The sequence below is a fragment of the Motacilla alba genome, chromosome 15 (assembly GCF_015832195.1).
Source record: "Motacilla alba alba isolate MOTALB_02 chromosome 15, Motacilla_alba_V1.0_pri, whole genome shotgun sequence".
NCBI lineage: Eukaryota > Metazoa > Chordata > Aves > Passeriformes > Motacillidae > Motacilla > Motacilla alba.
This window is the reverse complement of record NC_052030.1, coordinates 12,907,075-12,927,306: the sequence shown is the minus strand read 5'-3', so window position 1 is coordinate 12,927,306 and position 20,232 is coordinate 12,907,075. Positions and strand designations below refer to the sequence as shown.

General features: G+C 49.2%; 1 protein-coding gene across 3 annotated transcripts in view; it reads right to left on the bottom strand.

The window, feature by feature from the left end:
- The window catches only part of TMEM132C (transmembrane protein 132C), a 172,423-nt gene that overhangs the window by 11,787 nt on the left and 140,404 nt on the right, over positions 1-20,232 (bottom strand). For all 3 annotated transcript variants that reach the window (XM_038152356.1, XM_038152357.1, XM_038152358.1), the window contains exons 5-6: positions 9,919-10,062; positions 226-431 (exon numbers count right to left, since the gene is read on the bottom strand). In XM_038152356.1, the coding sequence (XP_038008284.1) occupies positions 226-431; positions 9,919-10,062 (350 nt within the window). The remainder of the gene's footprint in view (positions 1-225; positions 432-9,918; positions 10,063-20,232) is intronic.

Sequence of the window (20,232 nt, the reverse complement as noted above, 5' to 3'; positions counted from 1 at the left end):
AGCCCCACACTGCCAGGGTTCCTTCCCAGAGCCCCACACTGTGTTTTGTGGCCCAAGACAGACACATGCCCAGGAGCAGAAGTCCCACAGCTTTAACAGCTCTGTTGCAGCTGCAGATGCCCAGTGCAAAGCTGGGGGTTCCGGTGCTGCTCCTCAAGGGAAGAGGCTGAATTTCGGGAGCATTCCTTTCACAAACCACCCCAAAATGTAGTGACTGAAACGCACCTTTTGTTGGAAAGCACGGGCACTCGCCAGCCCTTGATCTGGCTGAGCTCGGTGTCGGAAATGTCGATCTGGAGGGGCAGGCGTGGCACCCACACTGTCATGTGCAGGGGAGCGCTCAGGTACTGGTAGGTGAAGTTCACCAGGGCGTTCACCTTGCCTTTCATCTCCTTGCCGTTGACAAAAACATAGTCACACCTGTCAGAAACCTGAGAGGGGGAGGAGAAAAGGCGATCACTGTGACAAAACCGGCTCCGGGTGTCACCCTGGCAGCTCAACCCCAAACCAAACAGCAAAGGCTCCCCTCTCTTTATGCATGTTAATGATGGCCTCGTGCAGTGGGAGCAGCTGAGCACAGAACCCCTCCCTGGCCCGGGAGGCACCACGTGCTGGAGATGCCCACTGGATACTGCTGATGAAGCCTGTGGTTGATTTTCTGCGATGCAGCGAGCTCCGAAGCGACGGCAGAGCTGGGGAATCCTTAATGAGCAAAGCTCTTCAAAGACAGGAAAGCTCTTTGCTCAAAGGCTGAGCAAAGCTTGGTCAAGAGGAGCCCAGCAAACCCAAACTGGGCTCCAGAGGGGCAAAGAGCCAGTCAAAGCTCTACCCCAAACACGACCTCCATCAGGGGTGATGCTGCCTTCAACACTGGCTCTGCAGTAGATTTCACCCACTGAAGAGTAACAGAAGTCGACTCATTTCCTCTGCAATAAACATTATCTGTTTGTAAATGTTTACATTTTGATTAAAGCTGTAAAGTATTTCTAAACACTACAGCAGATTTATCATTAATATGTAAATGCTGTCCTGGAATATAAGCAAGCATTATCATAGCCGTGTAAGAGTTATATCAGTAATCACTTCTTTAATCAGTGTTGTAATTTACAGACCATTGAGTTTTCTCATTTATTATGTTACTGAGCACTAGTGATAAAATCACTCCTGGATATATAAATCATTAAGAGAGATGCAGATAGTATGAAGTGACTCCATGTGATAAAGTCATTGTCATTTCTATTCCTAAAGGTGTCATAAATGTCTGGGGGAATCCTGTGGCACATTAATCATACATTAAGTGGTGAGCAATGGGAGCTGTTACATTACTAAATGAGCTGGTATGTCTGCAGGAATTAACAGCAGACCCAGCAGATCCCAGCTCCTGCTCTTGCTCCCATCCTGTCAGAATTCTATTTCATCACCCCTAACGAGCCCTGGTAATGGTGGAAAGGCATCTCCCACCTGAACATGTATTTATATTATCATCTGCTCCCTTTTATCCGTTCCCAACACCGTTTTATTCAAATGAGGATTATCAGCTGGCAGTGCTGGTGTCCCCAGGCTAACCCAGCAGATGGATGTCCTCTGTGGCCACAGATGCAGGAGCTGAACTGCTCCCAGTCTGACACTCCCCGTTTGAATCCTCTCCCGTGTTCAGGCACTGCTCATATTCTGGTAAAATATTTGATGATGAGATTGCAAAAAGAAACTTCAGAGAACATAATACAAACACTTCTCTGCCTCGCTGCCTCAGAGGGTTATGCTCCAACAGCTCTGTTGACTGAAGCACTACCGCTGCTACAATGCCTGACCCATCCCTCTCCTCAGGCTTCTCCCTCAGACCTCCCGAGGCCGGTTTAAATGCCTGAAGGGGGCAGAAACACCTTCATTTTAGCACTCTGAATGCCATGGCCTATTTTTCCATCCATCAGCTTGAATGGCAATGCAGAAACAGGTTTAGTTCACACCAGGCTGTTTCAGAATGACTGTTTGATCTATTCTAAAGGCACCGTGCAGCAGAGGTCAGCAGGAACCCAATCATACGTGTAATATCCTCCATAATACCAGGCAGGTATTCAGAACACACCCCTACATGGGCTGCTTGTTCTTTCTGTGGTGTCTCTCATCAGCCTCACCCTGGGAGAGGAATCTGAAAACGTCTCTCATTAACAGCTCCAGCTGCAGGCAAGCCAGGGCTGCGTGTCAGGAGGCCCAGCCCTGAGCTCCTGCCCAGGGAGGTGCTGTGCCCAGAGCAGTGAGCAGCCCCTGGGACATCCCAGGGACACTCAGCCCCTGTGTCCGAGCTGCTGGTGTCCATCCTAGGTCTGGAACATTCGACAAAGCAGCCTCAGACAAAGCTCTTGGCTCCTCAGCCTCACCTGCCTTTGAGCAGAAGTGCTTGGGAGGCTTGTCAGCAAAATCTACCTGAACTCTGCTTGGAGCCACAGCCATTGCTGTCCTGGAGCTGGTTATACCCCACTCATTTCCATGCAGCTCAACCCCGAGTCAAAGTGAACTTTCTGGTTTAGTTGTGCGAGTTGCTCGTTTATGCATGGTGCAAACCACTTGCACGTGCTGATAAAAGATTTCTGACAACACACTCGGCTTCAGACTGCTCAGGCCTGGCCCAGATGCATGATTTCATATTGTCTAAAGCTCAGTGTTGTCAGAAACTGGACAAATCTAACTGCTGGGGAAAGAAAAAGAATAACAATAGTAGCAAAAGTGCAATTCCAAAATGGCTCTGGGCTGAGATCCAACCTCCACCTGTGTTTGGAAAGCTGCTGGGAGCCTGTGTGGCTATGCCACAAACAAATGGCTGAACAAGTCCTTGCAGCATCCTAAGGAGGTGGCTGGGCAGCCCCACAAAGCCTTCCCAACTGCTCCAGGTTGAGATTTAGTACTGGACATGCATCAGCAACACGGGCAGGTCTTTAGGACCAGCAACACTGGTCTTCAGGAGCTGCACTGTGAAAAACATGAGTCTCCTCCCCAAGAACAAGCATTGCTGATGTCCCTGCACTGCTTCTCCTCTGTCCTGCACTGCTGAGAAGGAGGCAGCACTCAGAGAGGAGAGGGCAGGAGGAGCAAAGCTCAGGCTGCATTGCATTCCTGTAACTCTGCATTTTAACTCCTTCCAGGCATCCACCCATCCTGGAAGCATCATCCACCCCTCCTGACAGGGACAGGCAGTGCTGCACAGGAGCAGCAGCTGTGCACCTGATCCCCAGGTGGCTGTGCTCCCCGAGGCTCAGCTACATCCCACCCCTGCTCTCCTGGAAGCAGCACACCTCAGCTGAGCCCAGCCACGGCAGGGGAAAAACGAGAGCAGGGGCACTGCCTCCCTTGCCCTTCCCTCACACAGGGGCACTTAAACAATCAATAAACAAGGTTTCTCGGCCTCAGAGGACAGATGCAGATGGACTGACTGCTGCAATTTACAACCCCAGCCAGCCCCTGGGAGGCTCTGATTTGCTGAGCAGATGCCTCTCACAAAGAAAGGGAACAGGTTGTGTGGTGCCTCAAGAGCCCCCAGCTCAGGCTAAGGTGGAAATAACCTTAGTTATCAAATAACATCATTTACTAACTTAGTTAGTAAATAACATCCCAGACAACTTGGTTGTGGAGTTATTCAGGGCAGCAGGCTTGCCTACACTGCTTTGATCTGCTCTCCTGTGGGGTAAAACAGGATGGAAACACAGGGCTGGTAGGGACAACCAAAGGCAATGCCACATGGAACCATGGAGGAAGGACAGAAAGCAGATTTTTTTTTAAAAATGGGTCACATTGGAACTCTATTTTTATTTTTTTTAATTAAAAAGGTGTATTCGTTGAAGAGTTTTTGATAGATAGAAGTGCTTTTCTGTTTTCCTCCAGGTTTTTGCCAATGCTCCTGGAAGGTCAGGGAGCAGTGCAGGGAAACCTCTCAGCTGTGGGTCCTGCCCACTCCAGGTCAAGAAAGTTTCCAAGAGAAGCTGGAGACTCTGTGAGCAGTGCTGTGCCTCTCATCTCCTGGGGTATTTATGCTTCTACTATGAAAACATCCTCCCTCTGAAAGTGCTTTTTATCCCTGGCATCAGAAGAAGTGAGCAATGATGAAGGGAAAGCCTGCTTAGCCACCACCTTTAAGTGATTGGGTTTTTTCTTTCCTGCTTAGCAGATCAGCAAGAAGTTTTGCATTTTAAAGAGCTCTCTGATGCTATTTCAGCAGTTTCTTTCATTATTAAGCTGTATTCAGCTACTTTTCCCTTTTTTCTATTTTCCTAACTTCTTTCTCCAGATTAAAACTAAAATAAAGAGGCAGACAGCAAAGGCAGGGCTAAGCACAATTCCCTGGAGGCTTCCTCTTTGTCTTTTTCCTGGCATTATATTTTTGTGCCCCCTTGTAACAAAGGCCATTGCCTTTGCAGATGACTTGGACAGATTCTCTCTGCAACAAATCACATTTTATTGAGCTGACAGAGAGAACTGCTGCCTGGAAATCAAGAGAGCGTCACTCCTGAATGGTACCTGTGGCACTCTGATCTGGGGAGGGCACGTCTCTGCCCCCTGGCAATCAGCAGATGGGCTGCAGCGAATGTAAAGGACACTCCTGGCACTGTGACCAGCCCAGGGCAGAACCTCCGGGTCTCCCTTCACTGCCCCACTTCAGAGTAAGCTTTTGATCCCACCACGACTCTGTGCTGCACACTGCTGGAGGCCACCACAGAGGATGTGACAAGGACACCACGGCCAGAGAGGGGCTGCTGGCACCTCTGGAGAGCACTGGGTTCGCCAGGTTAAATTGCACCCCAGATTCCTGAGAAACCTCCCTTCAATTACCGCTGGAGTCAGGCAGTTTTAGGGAGACAAATTTCATCCAAACGCAAGCTAAGGCTGCCTCTCAAAAGATGGTGAGCTCAAAGCACTGGCCTGTGTCTGTGGTACACAGGAGAGGGAACAATGACAACTGCAACACCTAAAAACAAACGAGTGGCTGCCCCTGGGAGTCTGCTCTAGTCCAAGCTTGTTTATTCTCCCAGGGGTTTTCACCTCTGGGGATACCAGCCCGGCCTCTGAAGGACAGTTCAGAAGGACAACAGGAGAAGTTTTTAATGCAGCAATCCTGTCAGGTTTATGGAGACTGAAAAGCTGGGAGGCATCAGTCCATTTTCCACATAGAGGCCTGTGTGGTTTTAGGACTGAGCAGAAATGAGGAGATGTGCCAACAGTGGATGTCCTGCTTGTATTCATCAGGTTCAGAATCTTGCATTTTCATCTGTAAACCCATTTACCTATTTCTGTTACACTAATGTAAATGTTGCTAACATATTCAAAGGTTACATAAATGTTGAAATATTTATGACAGCACTTCTGTGAGCTGAGAGCTTTTTCCAGTGCCTCTTCAAGGAATCTCAATTTCAGTGAAAAAAAAATAAAATTACAGGATAATCAGCAAAGAATAGTGGTGTTCAGCACTTTTCATACATGAGATCCTTGTGCTCAGCTCAGTGTCATCTCTGGGACACACCAGGAAGGCACCTGGAGCCCATGGAGGTCAGGCTGTGGCAGCAGCCACTCATTCCATGAAGGAACACAGAGCCAGGATCACTCATTCACCACAGACCAACACATCATTTACAGGAGATTAGGCAGTGATAATCATTCCACACACTTTTTGGATATTCTTGCCCTTGCTATAGAATTTCTCCCAAGATTTCTTTTTAACAACGTGTCCTGTAGAAAGGGAATTATCCTCTATTAAATTCTACAGGTTTTGAAAGAGACACTCGGTGTGGCTCTCCAGCCTTGATTCCCATTAAACACCATGGTCTTACACACAGAGGAAATCCTCTGCTACAGGAACATTAGGCTTCCTAAGGAGGATTTCAGTGCCTGGCTGCATAATCCTGAATAATCAGCAACCTAGTGGAAAACCGAAGCTGTCTCAAGACCCACAGTACTCATTTTTTTTCAAATTAAACTCTTTAAAGTCTGGTAAAAGTTAAAGCTTCAGACCTGAGCTCTTCCGTGCCATTCCCAGCTTTGTGGCAATGCCGGGATGGAAAGCTCCACGCCAGGAGCTGCTGACTGCTCCAGGGCTGGCCTTGCCAGGGCCACCCCTGGCTGCCAGGGATGCAGCTGAAGCTGTGTGGCTCAGGAAGGGCAGCCAGGAGCTGCACAGGGGTGAGGGCAGCCCTGCAGGCTGGCAAACTCTCACTCAGCCCTGCAGAGGCTCGGCTTGCTCACATTAGTGCAAGAATGACCCCGAGAGCCCTTTCCACCCGTGACCCCCCAAAAGAATGACCCCGTTTGGTGAGACAGCTGGGGAAGGATTCCCACTCTGGGCACAGGGAGCAGGGCAGCACTGCCTGGTTTCAGCTGCACCCCTCAGAATCAGCAGGCTGCAGCTCCCAGAGGCGCCCAGGGCTGGGTGCTGGCGGGGCTGAGAGCTGCTGGGAGCTGCACATCACAAAGGGGAGCCCGGCAAGGCTCCCAGCAGTGCCCGTGGCCAGCACAGGGAGGGAGCCCCAGCACTGCAGACGAGAGCTGGGTAGCACCAGGGCCATGGCCTGGATGCAGTTTGGGCTCTCTCTGCTCAGCAGGGGCTGCGTTTTCACTATCAGCAGCCAGATTAGCAAAACTGAGCAGAAAGCCCCCAAAGCAAGAGAGCTTTTCTTAGGGAAAAGGCTGTACATTATCTAATCTCATTACAGAGATTTCAGAGGCAGCCTTGCAGAGCAGCAGCAGTACATTTAACTAACTGAACATCATCCACCACGACAGAACTGAGACAGTAAAAGGGGCACAAAATGCCAGCTGAGACTGGAGGGCATCTATTTGCTCCCAAATGACCAGCTTTTGAAGCTGAACTGTAGCTCTGCTGAGCCACAGGAGCTCCGTGCAGCTCACATTATCACAGAACCCAAAATCTGCCTTGCTCTGTGCGCTCTCCAGTCAAGCAATTTCTGGAAATGGGGACAAACAGAGAGCTTGGCTGCTGCTCACTGGGGAAATGGCAGCCCATATATGCAGCACAGCCCCAGATATCCTGCTTGGCAAGGCAGGATCCCAGGGTGGAATCACTTTGAATTCCATCTCTCAGTTCGGGCAGTGGCTGTGCATTTCCATCACAGCGTTTGTCATTCCTTAACTCGGTGTGTATCTACAACACACTGATTCTCAGTGAGTAAACTACAACCAGGGGCAGAAAAGCAAAGCAGAATCAAACCATCCTCTCTTCTGACTGTGTTACCCAGGTCTGGAGCAAACTGATCATCCTGCCTGGCACAAGACTGCTGTTGCTTCTCCCAGTTTCTTTGCCACTCTTGGTGTTGAAGCTTTGGAGGTGATTCTGAAGCACTTTCTGTGGAACTTGAGGTGCTGTTGCTGTGATTCTTCACTTGGGCTCTACTGGCTCTCCATCCCCAGAGCAGGCAGGCAGCTGGGTGATGGCACAAGGGGACAGGGAGGGAACTCTTCAAGGATATAGTTCAGAAGTTTCTTCAGCTGCCCTTGGAATTTCTGCCTAGGATGTGGTGGCAAGGTATTTACAGCTTTCATTGCTGAGTGCACCTCAGTCCGTGCCCATTTTGAGTCTGAATTTCCACAGAGGCTGGCTGCTGGGGGAGTGGTGCTGACCACTCCTGACAGAGCATCTCCTGTGGAAGCTCCCAGCACTGCTGCCCTGGTCACTCTGCTGGCATCACAAGTGTGTGCTCAAGCTTCACTCCACAAAGCTCCTCTCAAGTTCTGCTGCTCTGCTGAATATACTGATCCCATAAATCACAGGACTATGGGAAGTATGGAGGAGGGCAAGGAGGGGGAGTTTCCATTTGTTATCCTGGTCAGAATGTAACACAGCAGATTTGCCAGAAGAAAAACCTTCAGAGCAGCAAAACGAGGGCATCTCCATGCTGTGACTTTCCCCCCTGTCTTTAAAGCTGTTCAGTGGGACACAAATGACTGGGTGCTCCCACAGCACCAGAAGGGAAGGAGAAGCAGGCTGCTGGCTTTGGACTCTCAGAGCTGCAGCTGCTGCTGCTGCCCAGGGCTTGCAGGCTGGTTTGGGGTGTGCTCAGAGGGAACTGCACCGGCAGCTCCTCATCCACTGAACACAAACCTCAAACCTTCAGGGAAGGAGGGATTGTGGGGTTCTTCCCAGCAGGAAACCACACCTGTCCCTGCAGGTGACCCAGGAGCCCGAGCAGGGTTTGCTCCTGAGCAAAGAGCACCAAACACCAGCAGAGGCAGCAAAATCCACCTGAGCCCCAGCAGATGGCAAAGAGCCCCTGCATGCAGCTGCAATTGCTATGAATGCATCCAGACAGATGGATCCTATTGGTAAATTCCAGCTTAGAGAAATAAAATTTGGCTTTTGCTTCCTTTTTAGTGCCACAATAAATTTTGTGTCCACTTTTAAAAGGTTGGACCACTGTGTGAAGGTCTAGAGCACTCAAAGGCATTTAAAGTTCATGAAATCAGCTGTAAATTTGGAAATAAAGACTGGGAACTATGAGACAATAAAAGAAGTAAAAGGAGTAGCAGTCAGCAGATTGAAACTGTGCACTGAGCTGCCCTGGGACCATGAGGGTCACTGGGAAACTCTCACCCGCTATTTGCAGAGAGATCTCAAACTCAGATTTCCACAGGGCTCTGTTACTGAGAACAATGCAATTCAGCCCAACCAAAGTAAAGATTGATATAAATAAACTCTGAGCTGATGGCCAATTGCTGGGCAGGAGCATCACCTATAAGCTCTTTACATGAACCACACATTTATTTGCTAACTGAATCTTACAGGCCAAGTGCAAACAGGCACTGAGCATCTTCAGCTTCTGGCCTCACCGTCAGGTTTGGCTGAACCCAAATTACCAGAAATTCAACACAATTAAAAGCACACAAAAACATCTGCCTGAACCTCTAGGTGATATAACAGGAGTAAGTATTAAATAGCTCTCAATAGCTCTCATCAAAAACTCTTTTTTTTTTTCCCCTGAGTTTGTGGTTTAAGGTAATCAACAGGCTTTACAGGAGCTGTAAACTCATGCACACAGCCCTTGTACCATGGGCTCTGCCCAAAAGGCAAAATTTATGACGACTGGATTTTATTTTTAAGCAGAAAGGTTACCCCCAACAAGGTCTCTACACCAGGATTTCACAGAGGAAGATATTTCTAAAGAATTGAACATAAAAGCTTGATGGAGAATTTCAAAATGAATTAAGGATGAAAGGCCTCTGTGCTCATTTGATGCTTTCTGAGTGCTTTTTAAAATCTGAACCAACTGAAGATGTCAATTTGCCTTGAACCCCAAACCACTTCCCCATGTAAAGAAAGAAATTTTGTGGAAACAAGAACATTTTAGATGGAAAAAGAAAATTTAAAAAGCCTTTTTTCCTTCATGATGAGATGAGCAAACCCTGTTTGTTCCAAGCACTTAACTGAGCCCTGTTTTTCAGCCAGCTGCATGTGTTACAGCAGTGAGCACTCATGTCACAGCCACATCCCTCCAGAGCTTCTGCATATATTCCAAACACACAGGAGACACCTTCCCTCACCATCTGAGCAATTTCCAACCAGCTCTGAAGAGAGAAATTACACCTGAGAGCATCCCTGGCTGATCCCAATAAATGCTGTGTGTTACCCTCCGGTTATTTGTTCCTCTTCAGCTTCAGAGTGCCCCGGGCAGGGGAGGCTCCTGCAAGCCACCCACAAGGTTCTGATGGTGCAAACATGGTTGGAAGGAACCCTTTCAGTGCAGGTAAATCATTTCTGCAGAAAATAAGTGCTAATCAAAGAACACAGTGCTTCAGGAAAACATTCTTTCCAAACAAACGGCTGGAGAACTGCAGCAGCCCAGGCTGTGGTTACTCCCGGGCTATTTCCCTTTTGCCTACGAAATGTGGAAGTCCAGAAGCCACTGGGTGGCAGGAACTTACTTTGATGACGTCCTCCCCGGAGGATTTGCACTCCACAGACTCGGAGATGTCTGTCACAGCACTGTTCTCCTCGATGGACACCACCCTGACGGGCACTGCCACCGTCCTGCCCGTGAGGATGGCCGTGTTCAGGATCTCCGTGTCCTGCACCAAAACAAAGCACAGCACTGCTCACACCAGCTCCAGGGGCTGAGGGGCTCAGCTCATCCCCAGAGAGGATGAAAGGCACTGCTGAAAGGCACTGAAAGCCCAGCCCTGTCGGGTCTGCTGGACGAACACTCGGGGCTGCACCCTGTTCAAGCACCGTTCTCTAAACTCAGGTCAGGCACACTCCCCCAGGGTGGGATCTTCTGCTTTTGAGAGGTGAGGGGTTATTCCCAATATTCACCTTCCAACATGTGATTTCAGAGTTTTTACTAATGCAGGCTTGACTGGCAATGTTTGGGTAGGGATAAAAGAGCCTCCACAGTAAAAATGAATCCAAGCCCCTCGCAGAGACGGGGCCTCTCCCTGAACTTTGTGTCTGGAACTGTGTCAAGATTATTTAATTTCCTCTGATATGGCCAAGGAAGCGATGTAAGGAATCCAGGAGGAGTTAGTGATGCTGTTAACTGCAGGGGAAATAACAAGGAGATCTGGAGTCTGAGCTGGGGTTGTGGCTTATAAAAGCCCTTCAATGCACCATCGACCAGGCTAACGCTTGGAACTCCTGAACTATGTCAGCATCACTGTATTCCCAAGATTCCCATGCAGGAAAAACTTCAAAGTTTTCTCCAAGTTTTCAGCTTTCAATATAAAGTGAATAAAATATTCAGCAAATTCCTCAGCACTGAAGTCATGAGGACTGCAGCCACTGATGTCAACAGCAGCAAAATGGGGCACTGACACTGTTGATACTGCTTTCAATTCAAGTTTAGTGAGTCTGAAATTTAGGTCAGGTTTTCTTTTCATCTGGCAACTCGTTATTTCTCAGGTTCTCCTGCAGCTCTCTTAAGAAATCCCATCAAACTTAAAAGGAAATGCTAAAAAGGAATGTTGACTGTTCTAGAAATGTAAGAACCCCAAATCACTCCCCCTGCAGCACGAGAGATCCCCAGCACTGGGAAGGGACTGTGCCCACCCAGCCACAGCTCTGAGCAGGGATGGAAACCTTTTGCCTTCACCTCCCCTGAAAGCAGCCATAACTCATGGCTATAACACAGATTAGGAAATACTGATGTATAAGCAATTAATATATTACACACTATACTAAAAGCAATTTTCAGCTCTGCCACTTCCCTTCCCCAGGCTCTAAGAGCCCTGTGATAGTTAAAACAAACCAGAAAAAGAGACCAAGGAACAAAGCCTTGGTTTTATTGCATTTTTTGTTTAGAACTGAGATAGAGAAGCATGTATCCTCCGTGCCTGGATGTGGAGCAGCCTCGTGGCACAGCTGCTGCCTGCTCTGTGCTCCCTTCACACTGCTGCAGTAAAGCCAAAGGCAGTGCAGGGAGAATCCCCCACAACCCTGACAGAAAGCTCTGAGCAGCACAGGAAACATCCACAGCCCAAACTCCTCAAAGGCTGAACTGAAACACAGCAAAATAAAAGGAGCTCGAGCAGACCCTGTCTGTCTGACCGTCTGTCTGTCCAGGAGCACCCAGATTGCTTCCCTGCCTTCTCCCACGCCCTGCCACACCCCTGAATATCCTCTGACAAGCACGGGTCCCATCCTCAAGGCCATGCCAAGCGCCACCAGGACAGCAATTCTGCAGCAGCAGCACAGGAAACCCAGCAGCAGCAGGGTGGGGCTTCTGGGTCTCATTTGGAAATGCAATTTGCTGCCCCGATTGCAGCTAATTCAGGAGTACACAAACAGCATTCCTCAGAAACTTTCAGAGAGACTACCAATTCATTTAAAATGAAGGCGCTTCTCAAAATCACAATATCTTGCCATTTCCACATTCTTTAATTTTTAAAATCCCCCAAGAACTAATCTACTTTCCGTGCAAGGCAGCAAGAAGAGTTTTAAAATGAAATTTATTTTATGTGACAAAAAAAAATTGAAAGCATCCGACAGCAGTGTTTGGACTTGTTCCCCAAGAAATTCAAAAATGAGGGAAGTAGAGTAAATTGAAACAACACCCAAGGAAGATGCACTGTAAGTCAGCATCAATCCAGGTCAGAAAGAAGTTTCTGTAAATGAACTGCAAACTCGAAAAAAGCCAGGACTGGCTCTTCCACAGCTGAAACAGAGCTACACGGATAATCCTGATGGAAACAAGGGAGAGTGCAGCTCTGACTTTGGAAGCCTCCAACTGTGTTGGCAGCATGATGCCCAAATCCCAGCAACATCTGACTCTGGCACTGCAGAGGCTGAGCTGCCTTTCCTGCCTGAGGAACATCTACAAGCTCCCAGTCAGGAAGGTTCTTTCCTGTTACCAGGGCATCCCTTCAAAGGATACAACCTAGGAAGGAAATTATTACTATTTAAATGCATTCAATTAACAAACAGTATAATTAAAGAACAAATTTTCCCTCTAACGATCAGAGGAAAACTCTAGTGGTTAGGCTCAAGGAGGTATCAAAGGAAATATCTGAAAGCAAATTATTGAATTTTGTGTGTGAGAAATGACTTTAAAATGTATTGACAGAATTCAGAGCAAAACCACCCCTGTCCAGAAGCTCCAAGCTTTGCTCCCTGAGCTGCTGTCACAGCCCAGAGCAGCACAGAGCTGCCCTCGTGCTCTGGCCTTGCCTGTGCCAGGGCTCCTGTGGGTGAAGTCACCAGCAGCAGCATTTCCCTCCCCAGCTGCAGCCCCTGTGCTGCCCAGAGCAAACTCTGCAGGACTGCTTTCCAGAAAAATCCCCTCTTCCTTGGCAAAGGGGAAAGAATGCCCCAAAGCCAGCGTGTTCTAGCAGAGCTGAGAAGGCTGTGCTCACATCCAGAGCTAGGTACCCCCAGGGCTGGCTCTGCAGCAATCTCACTTTTTATTCCAGCCCGTTCCAGCCAGGGAACTCGCGCTGATGGCAGCGGGAGCTCTGCACAAAGAGCAAGAACACAAAGTATTGCTTGGACTGAGCTGAAGAGCAAACCTTATGTTCACCCAAGCTCTCAGCTGTAAGAAGGCAAGCATTCAGCCGTGACTGATTCAGGAACTAATTCAACATTAAATTGTGGCAGAATGAGGAAGCAGAGCGACAGCTGTTTAATTAAACTCTAAATCCGATTAGATGGTGTTATCAGGAGAAATCCATGGCAGCCTGAGGTCATGAGACCGGTCCAGCGTGCAGGCTGGAATGCTGGAGTGGACTCTCCCAGGATGATGTTAATCGTGGCTCAGCACTCAGATGTGTCCCTCTCACAGCCACGCCACCTCACCAGTGACAAACCTGTGGCACAGACCTGTGGCTGGCACAAAAACGCCGGGTATGTTTTGGCAGGGAAAGTCGCTTGGAGGAGCATGTGGGAAAGGGGCAGTTGGGCACTGCTAACCTTAAAATGAACCCAGCAGCTCTCTCACAGAACAAGGACAAAGCCAGCGAGCCCTGGCTGCTGACAGGGCTGCAGTGGAGACAAAGCTCCAGGAGCGTCCAGGAGCTGGGCTGTGCTTCCACTGAGGTTCCCCATCCCCCTGAGAACACTGTCCCTGGCAGCGTGTTGGCCAGAGGAGATGGGGATGTGGGAGATCTGAAGTGCCCGTGCCAGCTGCAAACAGCCCAGGAGCCCAGGAGGGGCACGGAGCTGTGCCCGAGCCCCAGGGCAGCCCCAGAGCTGCACTGCAGGCAGCTGTGGGCTGAGGTGTGAGCACAGAGGGTGTGGGCTCGGTTATTAACACTGCTGGGATTACAGCTGATTAAGGAAATCACACTGCTAGGCTGCAGACTCTGCTGATCTCCAGAATGCCACGATTACCAGTGAATTCTAGCTGTGCTTTCTGCCAGCTGGGCCCTGACACTCCACACCCACAGGCACTGGGCACAGGAGGGGAAGCAATTCTGCTTTTGAAATCCTCAGCACAGCCTGCAGAAGAACAGGAGTGCTCTTACAGGGTTTGGATGATTGGGGACCCCCCGAGGCAGAGTCACCCCCTGGCAGGAGCGGGGAAGGGCAGATTTTGTTGGTTGGATTTTGGGCTGCTCTTTCACTTGATTCCAACGCCATTGGCCCATCACTTCTCAGTCCTGCTCTTCATTCATCACTTCATAACACGAGGGCTTTCTCTTCATGGGTAATATCAGCTGCAGGAGAAATGGGGAACTGCTGTCCAGGAGTGGAAGCAAAAGGGGACAGCTGCTTCCTCAACAGCATCCCTCAGTCTGCAAACGTGGGTGCAGCCGGGATCCAGGTAACTCCACGACTCTAAGGGCCACACTGCCAAGGGAAATGTCAGCTAAGGAACAAATGAACTGTGGAGAAAAACCAGGCATTCCAAATCTACATCAGAAACAGACTCAGTGAGTAAAAGCTGCCATCTCTGCAGTCTGTTCCTGACGAGGACAGGAGAACAAAGCAGCTCAGAGCTTCCTTTGGATGCTGACTGCCCCCACCCCAGCAGCACTGGGAGGTGGCTCCTCTCTGCTAAAGCTGCACACAGCCACACACACAGCACAGGAATGAAGGGCAGCACCTGCCCCCAGAACAGGCACAGCCCAAACATCTGCCCTGGGCACACCCGAGCTGGGGCTGGCACAGCATCTGCCCGCAGCCCTGAGCCTGTGCTGGCTGCGGCTCTCCAGAGCCCTGCAGAGGGCAGGGAGGCTCTGAGCAGGATTTTGCTCATCCCTAGATCTGTTCAGAACACCAGGAGACTCAGGAGTTCACCCAGGTGTGCTGGGGTCAGCTGATCTGGGTGCTCTTGGTGCACAAAGTCTCCCCACAGTCTCCAGGAGCCCTGCAGAGGGCAGGGAGGGGAACAGGGACGCTGGGAGGGATTCAGACTCATCTCCCCCTCTTGCAGCAAGGTGGCTCTGACAGTCAGAGCCCACCAGTGCCCAGGCTGGCTGGGCCCCTCAGCAGCTTCTCCTGGGCTGGAGCTCTGCCAGGACACAGTGGCAGCTTCCTGGGGCCAGGAGCAGAGAAAGCAAAGCTGGGAGGGGAATTCTGTGGGCCCAGCACAACCTTCCCTGTAGCTTTTGTGGACAGTGTGATTTATGATCAAGATCTAAGTGTCTCTTCAGAATGGGAACTCGGTGTTCTGCAAGTGCAATGCCCTTTTCATCAACGATCCTGTCTCTGTGCAGTCTCCACATCAAGATAAATCTTAATTACTGGCCCCCTGCATTAGCAACAAACCGTTCAGTTCTCTTCCCTGCTTGCACAGTTTTCAAACACCCTGCTAGTGGAATTTTGGAGGCCTGATAAATTACACTCTGCAGGCAGAAAAGGGGGATGTAGAATATATTAAGAGACAGGGATGCAGAGAAATATCTTGGGATCCTTGGATGACTAATCCCACTCTCCTTGCACTGAATCCATCCTGTTAGCATCCAGACGTGCAGGAGGGAGCAGCACCCATGATTACTTTGATTCAGCAGATGCAGACTGTGTTGCTAAATGTAATTCTATCATCTGTCAGAAGTGAGCATCCCTTACAAAGGAAGAAGAGACTGGAGCACCCAATTGCTTGGTTCTGTGTGCAGTTGGTGACACGCAGGCTGGCATTGCCCAGGCCACGCTGACCCAGGGTCAGGGACAGAGCTCTGGGCTCTACCCACATCACTGTGACAGCAGGAGTTTTGTAATTGTCAACAAAAAAGGAAAATCACATCAGCATTCCACGTGAAAAGGCCATACATGGAGCAGGGAAAGGAGCCACGGGCACACCCTGGGTGTGAGCAGGAGGAGCCTCCCCAAAGGGACAAATCCTGGGAAATGTGCTCGAAGCTGAGGGCAGGAATGCCCCTCCTGCAGAGCTGATGGAAGGGAAGGATCCAGGAATGCCCCTCCTGCAGAGCTGATGGGAAGGGAAGGATCCAGGAATGCCCCTCCTGCAGAGCTGATGGGAAGGGAAGGATCCAGGATGCCCCTCCTGCAGAGCTGGTGGGAAGGGAAGGATCCAGGAATGCCCCTCCTGCAGAGCTGATGGGAAGGGAAGGATCCAGGAATGCCCCTCCTGCAGAGCTGGTGGGAAGGGAAGGATCCAGGAATGCCCCTCCTGCAGAGCTGATGGGAAGGATCCTGGAGCCAGGGCAGCTTTCTGTCACTGCTGGAGGGGCACAGCCAGCCCTGCTCCTCCCTCCCAGCTCTGGAGCCAGGGGAAGGAAGAACCCTGAACAGCCAGCAGGTCCAGAGAGGCAGAACCACAGAACCACAGAACCAGAACCACAGAACTACAGAATACAGAACACAGAACCACAGAACTACAGAATACAGAACCACAGAACCAGAACCACAGAACCACAGAGCCAGAACCATGGAACCACAGAACCGCAGAATACAGAACCACAGAACCAGAGAGCACAGAACCAGAGAAGGACAGAACCAGAACCACAGAACCAGAGAATACAGAACCACAGAACCACAGAACCACAGAACCAGAACCACAGAACTACAGAATACAGAACCACAGAACCACAGAACCAGAACCATGGAACCACAGAACCGCAGAACCGCAGAACCAGAGAGCACAGAACCAGAGAAGGACAGAACCAGAACCACAGAACCCAGAACCACAGAACCACAGAACCCAGAACCACAGAACCACAAAACCCAGAACCACAGAACCCAGAACCACAGAATCACAGAGCACAGAACCACAGAACACAGAAACACAGAACCAGAACCACAGAACACAGAAACACAGAACCACGATGCCTCTGAAGCTCCTGTCCCTCCTTCCACTTCTGAACAACTGAGAATCAAATTCATATTTCTTTTAACAAACTGGTTTCAGAAGTAAATATTTACTTCAATGTATTTGTTATACTAACTTCATCATATGCAGTTCATAAAACCAATTCAAAACTTAATTTTGGAGCTGTATGCGTTTGCCACAGGCACTGAGACCAACCAGGAAATCTTATTTCCTCTCCCTTGTGAAATAAGGATCTAAGCACTCGCATTAATATTTCTACCAGCAAAGTTCCCCTGCCTGAATCTGAATTTATTATTTCTCCAAAAGCAGCCCCAGCCTGGCTCCACGTGCTGGGGGTCAGTGCTGAGCTGAGACTGAGGGGAGACTTTGTGCACCAAGAGCACCCAGATCAGCTGACCCCAGCACACCTGGCTGAACTCCTGAGCCTCCTTGAGTTCTGAACAGATCTAGGGATGAGCAAAATCCTGCTCAGAGCCTCCCTGCCCTCTCTCCTGGAGACTGAGGGGAGACTTTCTGCACCCTGAATAAAGTTAAATATTGAAAACCCAAATATTACACCAAAGCTGCTTTCTGTTGAGTGAACAGCCATGCCAGGATCCAGCGGCCAATCTGCATTTGCAAAGAAAAATGGCATTTCCTGCTGAGTGAGGAAGAGTCTGGAACTGAAAATGACTTCAAAGGAAACAATTCTGGAACCCATTAAAACTTAACAAAAAACTTTCAGGACAACTGCGGGAGATGGGAAACAGAACCCCACATTTCATCTTTCTGTAACCACTTAAAATACAGAATAAGGACATTAAAGTGACTGGAGGGGATGGGAAGCAGAAGCCTATATTTTAATTCACCAAGCATGTACATAAACTAAAAAAAAAAAAACAGATTTTTTTTAGAAGATGCTTATTTGTAACAGAGGAAACTACCTGCTCCTCTTTGTGCCATTTCAGTCCTCACTTGCAATATTTAGCTAAATTGACTTAGAGATGAAAGCACTTACATAGGAAACATTATCCAGAGAGAAAAAATTCTAGTTACGGCTTGAAATGTGAGTGATTATCTAAGATATTCCAACTCCAGCAACACAACTGGCTCCTTTTAGCATAGAAAATGGGGCCAGATGAAAATGAGTGGAGTGACGGGTTCAAAGCCCTTATTCTGAGACCAAAAACTTGAGAGGCACTGCCGCTGCTGCTTCAGAGCACTGCTGCTTATGGAGGTAAGTACCCTTGCAGGCACTTCTGAGCACACTTACACTTGATAAAACAAGCAGTAAATTGTCCTAAGTCCTCTTGAAAACTTCTGGTTCGATGCATTTATGCAGGGCATAAATGATACCCATTTAATTTCTGGCAGATGTATGAAAACACCTACAATATGTAGCCGTACACTGAATTTTTCATCTGATGAGCACCCTCAGACAAGTGCTTGGGAAACAGAGTGGAGGGAAACATGTTAAAGGCATTAACCTGAGGGCGGCGAGGGTGATCTCAACTCTGTCCCCGAGCTGAAGGAATTTTAAATGCTTCATGGACTGCAAGGATCCAGTCCCAAGGACAATCTCTTGTTTTAAAGAGCTGGGGTACTGCGTGGTACAGGGATGGTTTTTATGGCTGCTGCGGAGGTTGTGAACTTGTTTTATTTGGGTAGATTAATATGCCGTGGATTATTAACGAGCTGCTTTCTCCCAACAGACAGCACTCACGTCCTGCAAGCTCCTGAAGCTCCTCAGCTCTTGGCCCTGCACCTGGCTGCAGCCTGGGGAGGTCAGAGCCCTGTTCAAACCACAGTGCAAGTGAAGCAGGCAGCTTCTGCTCCAGTATTTCACTGTAGTTTGTTCTGGTTTGAGATCAGCAGGAGGAATTTTCTGCTTGCTCTTTTTTTATTTTGGCCATACAGTTTTCATTTTCGACAAGCAAAATCTGTGACAAAGACACCACAAGCTCCTGTGCAGCCACTATGAAAAAGTGGTCCTAAAAATGCAGAAAACAGTCATTATTATTCCCTGTCCTTGTGCCTAGATTATTTTTCCTCTTCAAGTAGTTTATTGACTTCACAGACTTCACAGCAGCTCCACATAAGCAAAGCACACAGAGGGCAGGAACAGGATTATTGCATTAATGGGAGCAGATACTGTACAGACATCAGAAACTCACTGTGGTTAAAAAGATGAGAGAGTGACCCAGGAAAATTAAATTATTGATCAGACACATGTCTGATAGACTGGTGGGCCTTATAGAAACCAAACCTGGCATATATCTAGAAGGAGGAAAATTAAATATATACAGTATGTATAACCACAAATGCAATTATTTCCCCCTTCCTCAGGCAGAAACACGTTTCACCTTCAGGGGCTGCTTGTGCAGAGCCTGCTGCAGGCTCCTGGCTAGAGCAGCATCCTTGAAGGAGGCTGCTCTGATCGTTGTGTAAGTCAGGGATATGACAGACCAAGGGATCAAACCCATTTGTTTAAAGCACCATTTCCTCTGTTAGTGTAACCTGGAGCAATCCCAGTGACCATTAACTTTATCTGAGCATCTCACAGCAACTTCCAGCTGAGAGAGGCTTGAAAAAAGATCAGTGTGCTTGAGAGCTTGGCCTCTTTTCCTCCTCTACTGGATGGCCTAATAAAAGACATCACCTCTAGCCACAAAGCTGGCTTCACTTATGGAATTACTCTGATTTTTTACTCCTCAGGGCCACAACTGCCCTGGCAGAGCTGAAGCAGGGGAGGGAGACCAGCATCCCTGCTCAAGCAGGGAATTTTCCTTCCCACAGAACGGTCCCGTCAGCCAAACCTTGCTCAGGAAATGCAAGCCCATGGCAAAGATGAGTCAACTGCTGTGGGCCCGGGGCACAGACCCAGCAGAGGCAGAACCTGACTGCAGACAGACGTGTGGCTCCCACCCCGCCAGACAATTCCTGTTTCTGCCTCCCAGAGCTCCCAGGGCTTAATGAGCAGCCCATAATTTGGATGAGGTAAGAGCAGCGAGGAGGAACGGGTCTGGAATGACTTATTTATTGCCACGCCGAGCCGAGTCCTGCAGCTCCCAGGCATCCTCAAAGCATATGCCTCAGGACACCTGTGCCAGCTGGCAGCTCCCTCCCAGCCTGTTTTCAACGCTTCCAATTGACATTTTGTCCCAGCTCCAGCAGCCAGACCAGAGACAGGCTCCTCTGCTGGCTGCAGCAAGCAGCAAGCTGTGTAAAACTTCCCAAAAAAAGGCAGGCGGGACCCTGGACAAAGTGATTCCTGAGGACACCCAGGTCTGAGACGGATGGCTTTGGTTTCTGCTGCTGACATCATCCGTGCAGCAGGAGGCTCCTGCCTTCTGTCAGCTCCCCAAAAGCAGAGCTCAAGAGCACAGAGAGGTTACAGCAGGCCTGGACCTCGGCCAGCCGTGTGCTGCTTCAGAGCACAAAAGGAGGGGAATTCACCTTTGAATCACACAAAGGTGATTTCTGTAGCTTTCCCCCCTGGCTACGTCCTGGTGAAGTCTGGTTTATGCAAATGAAAATG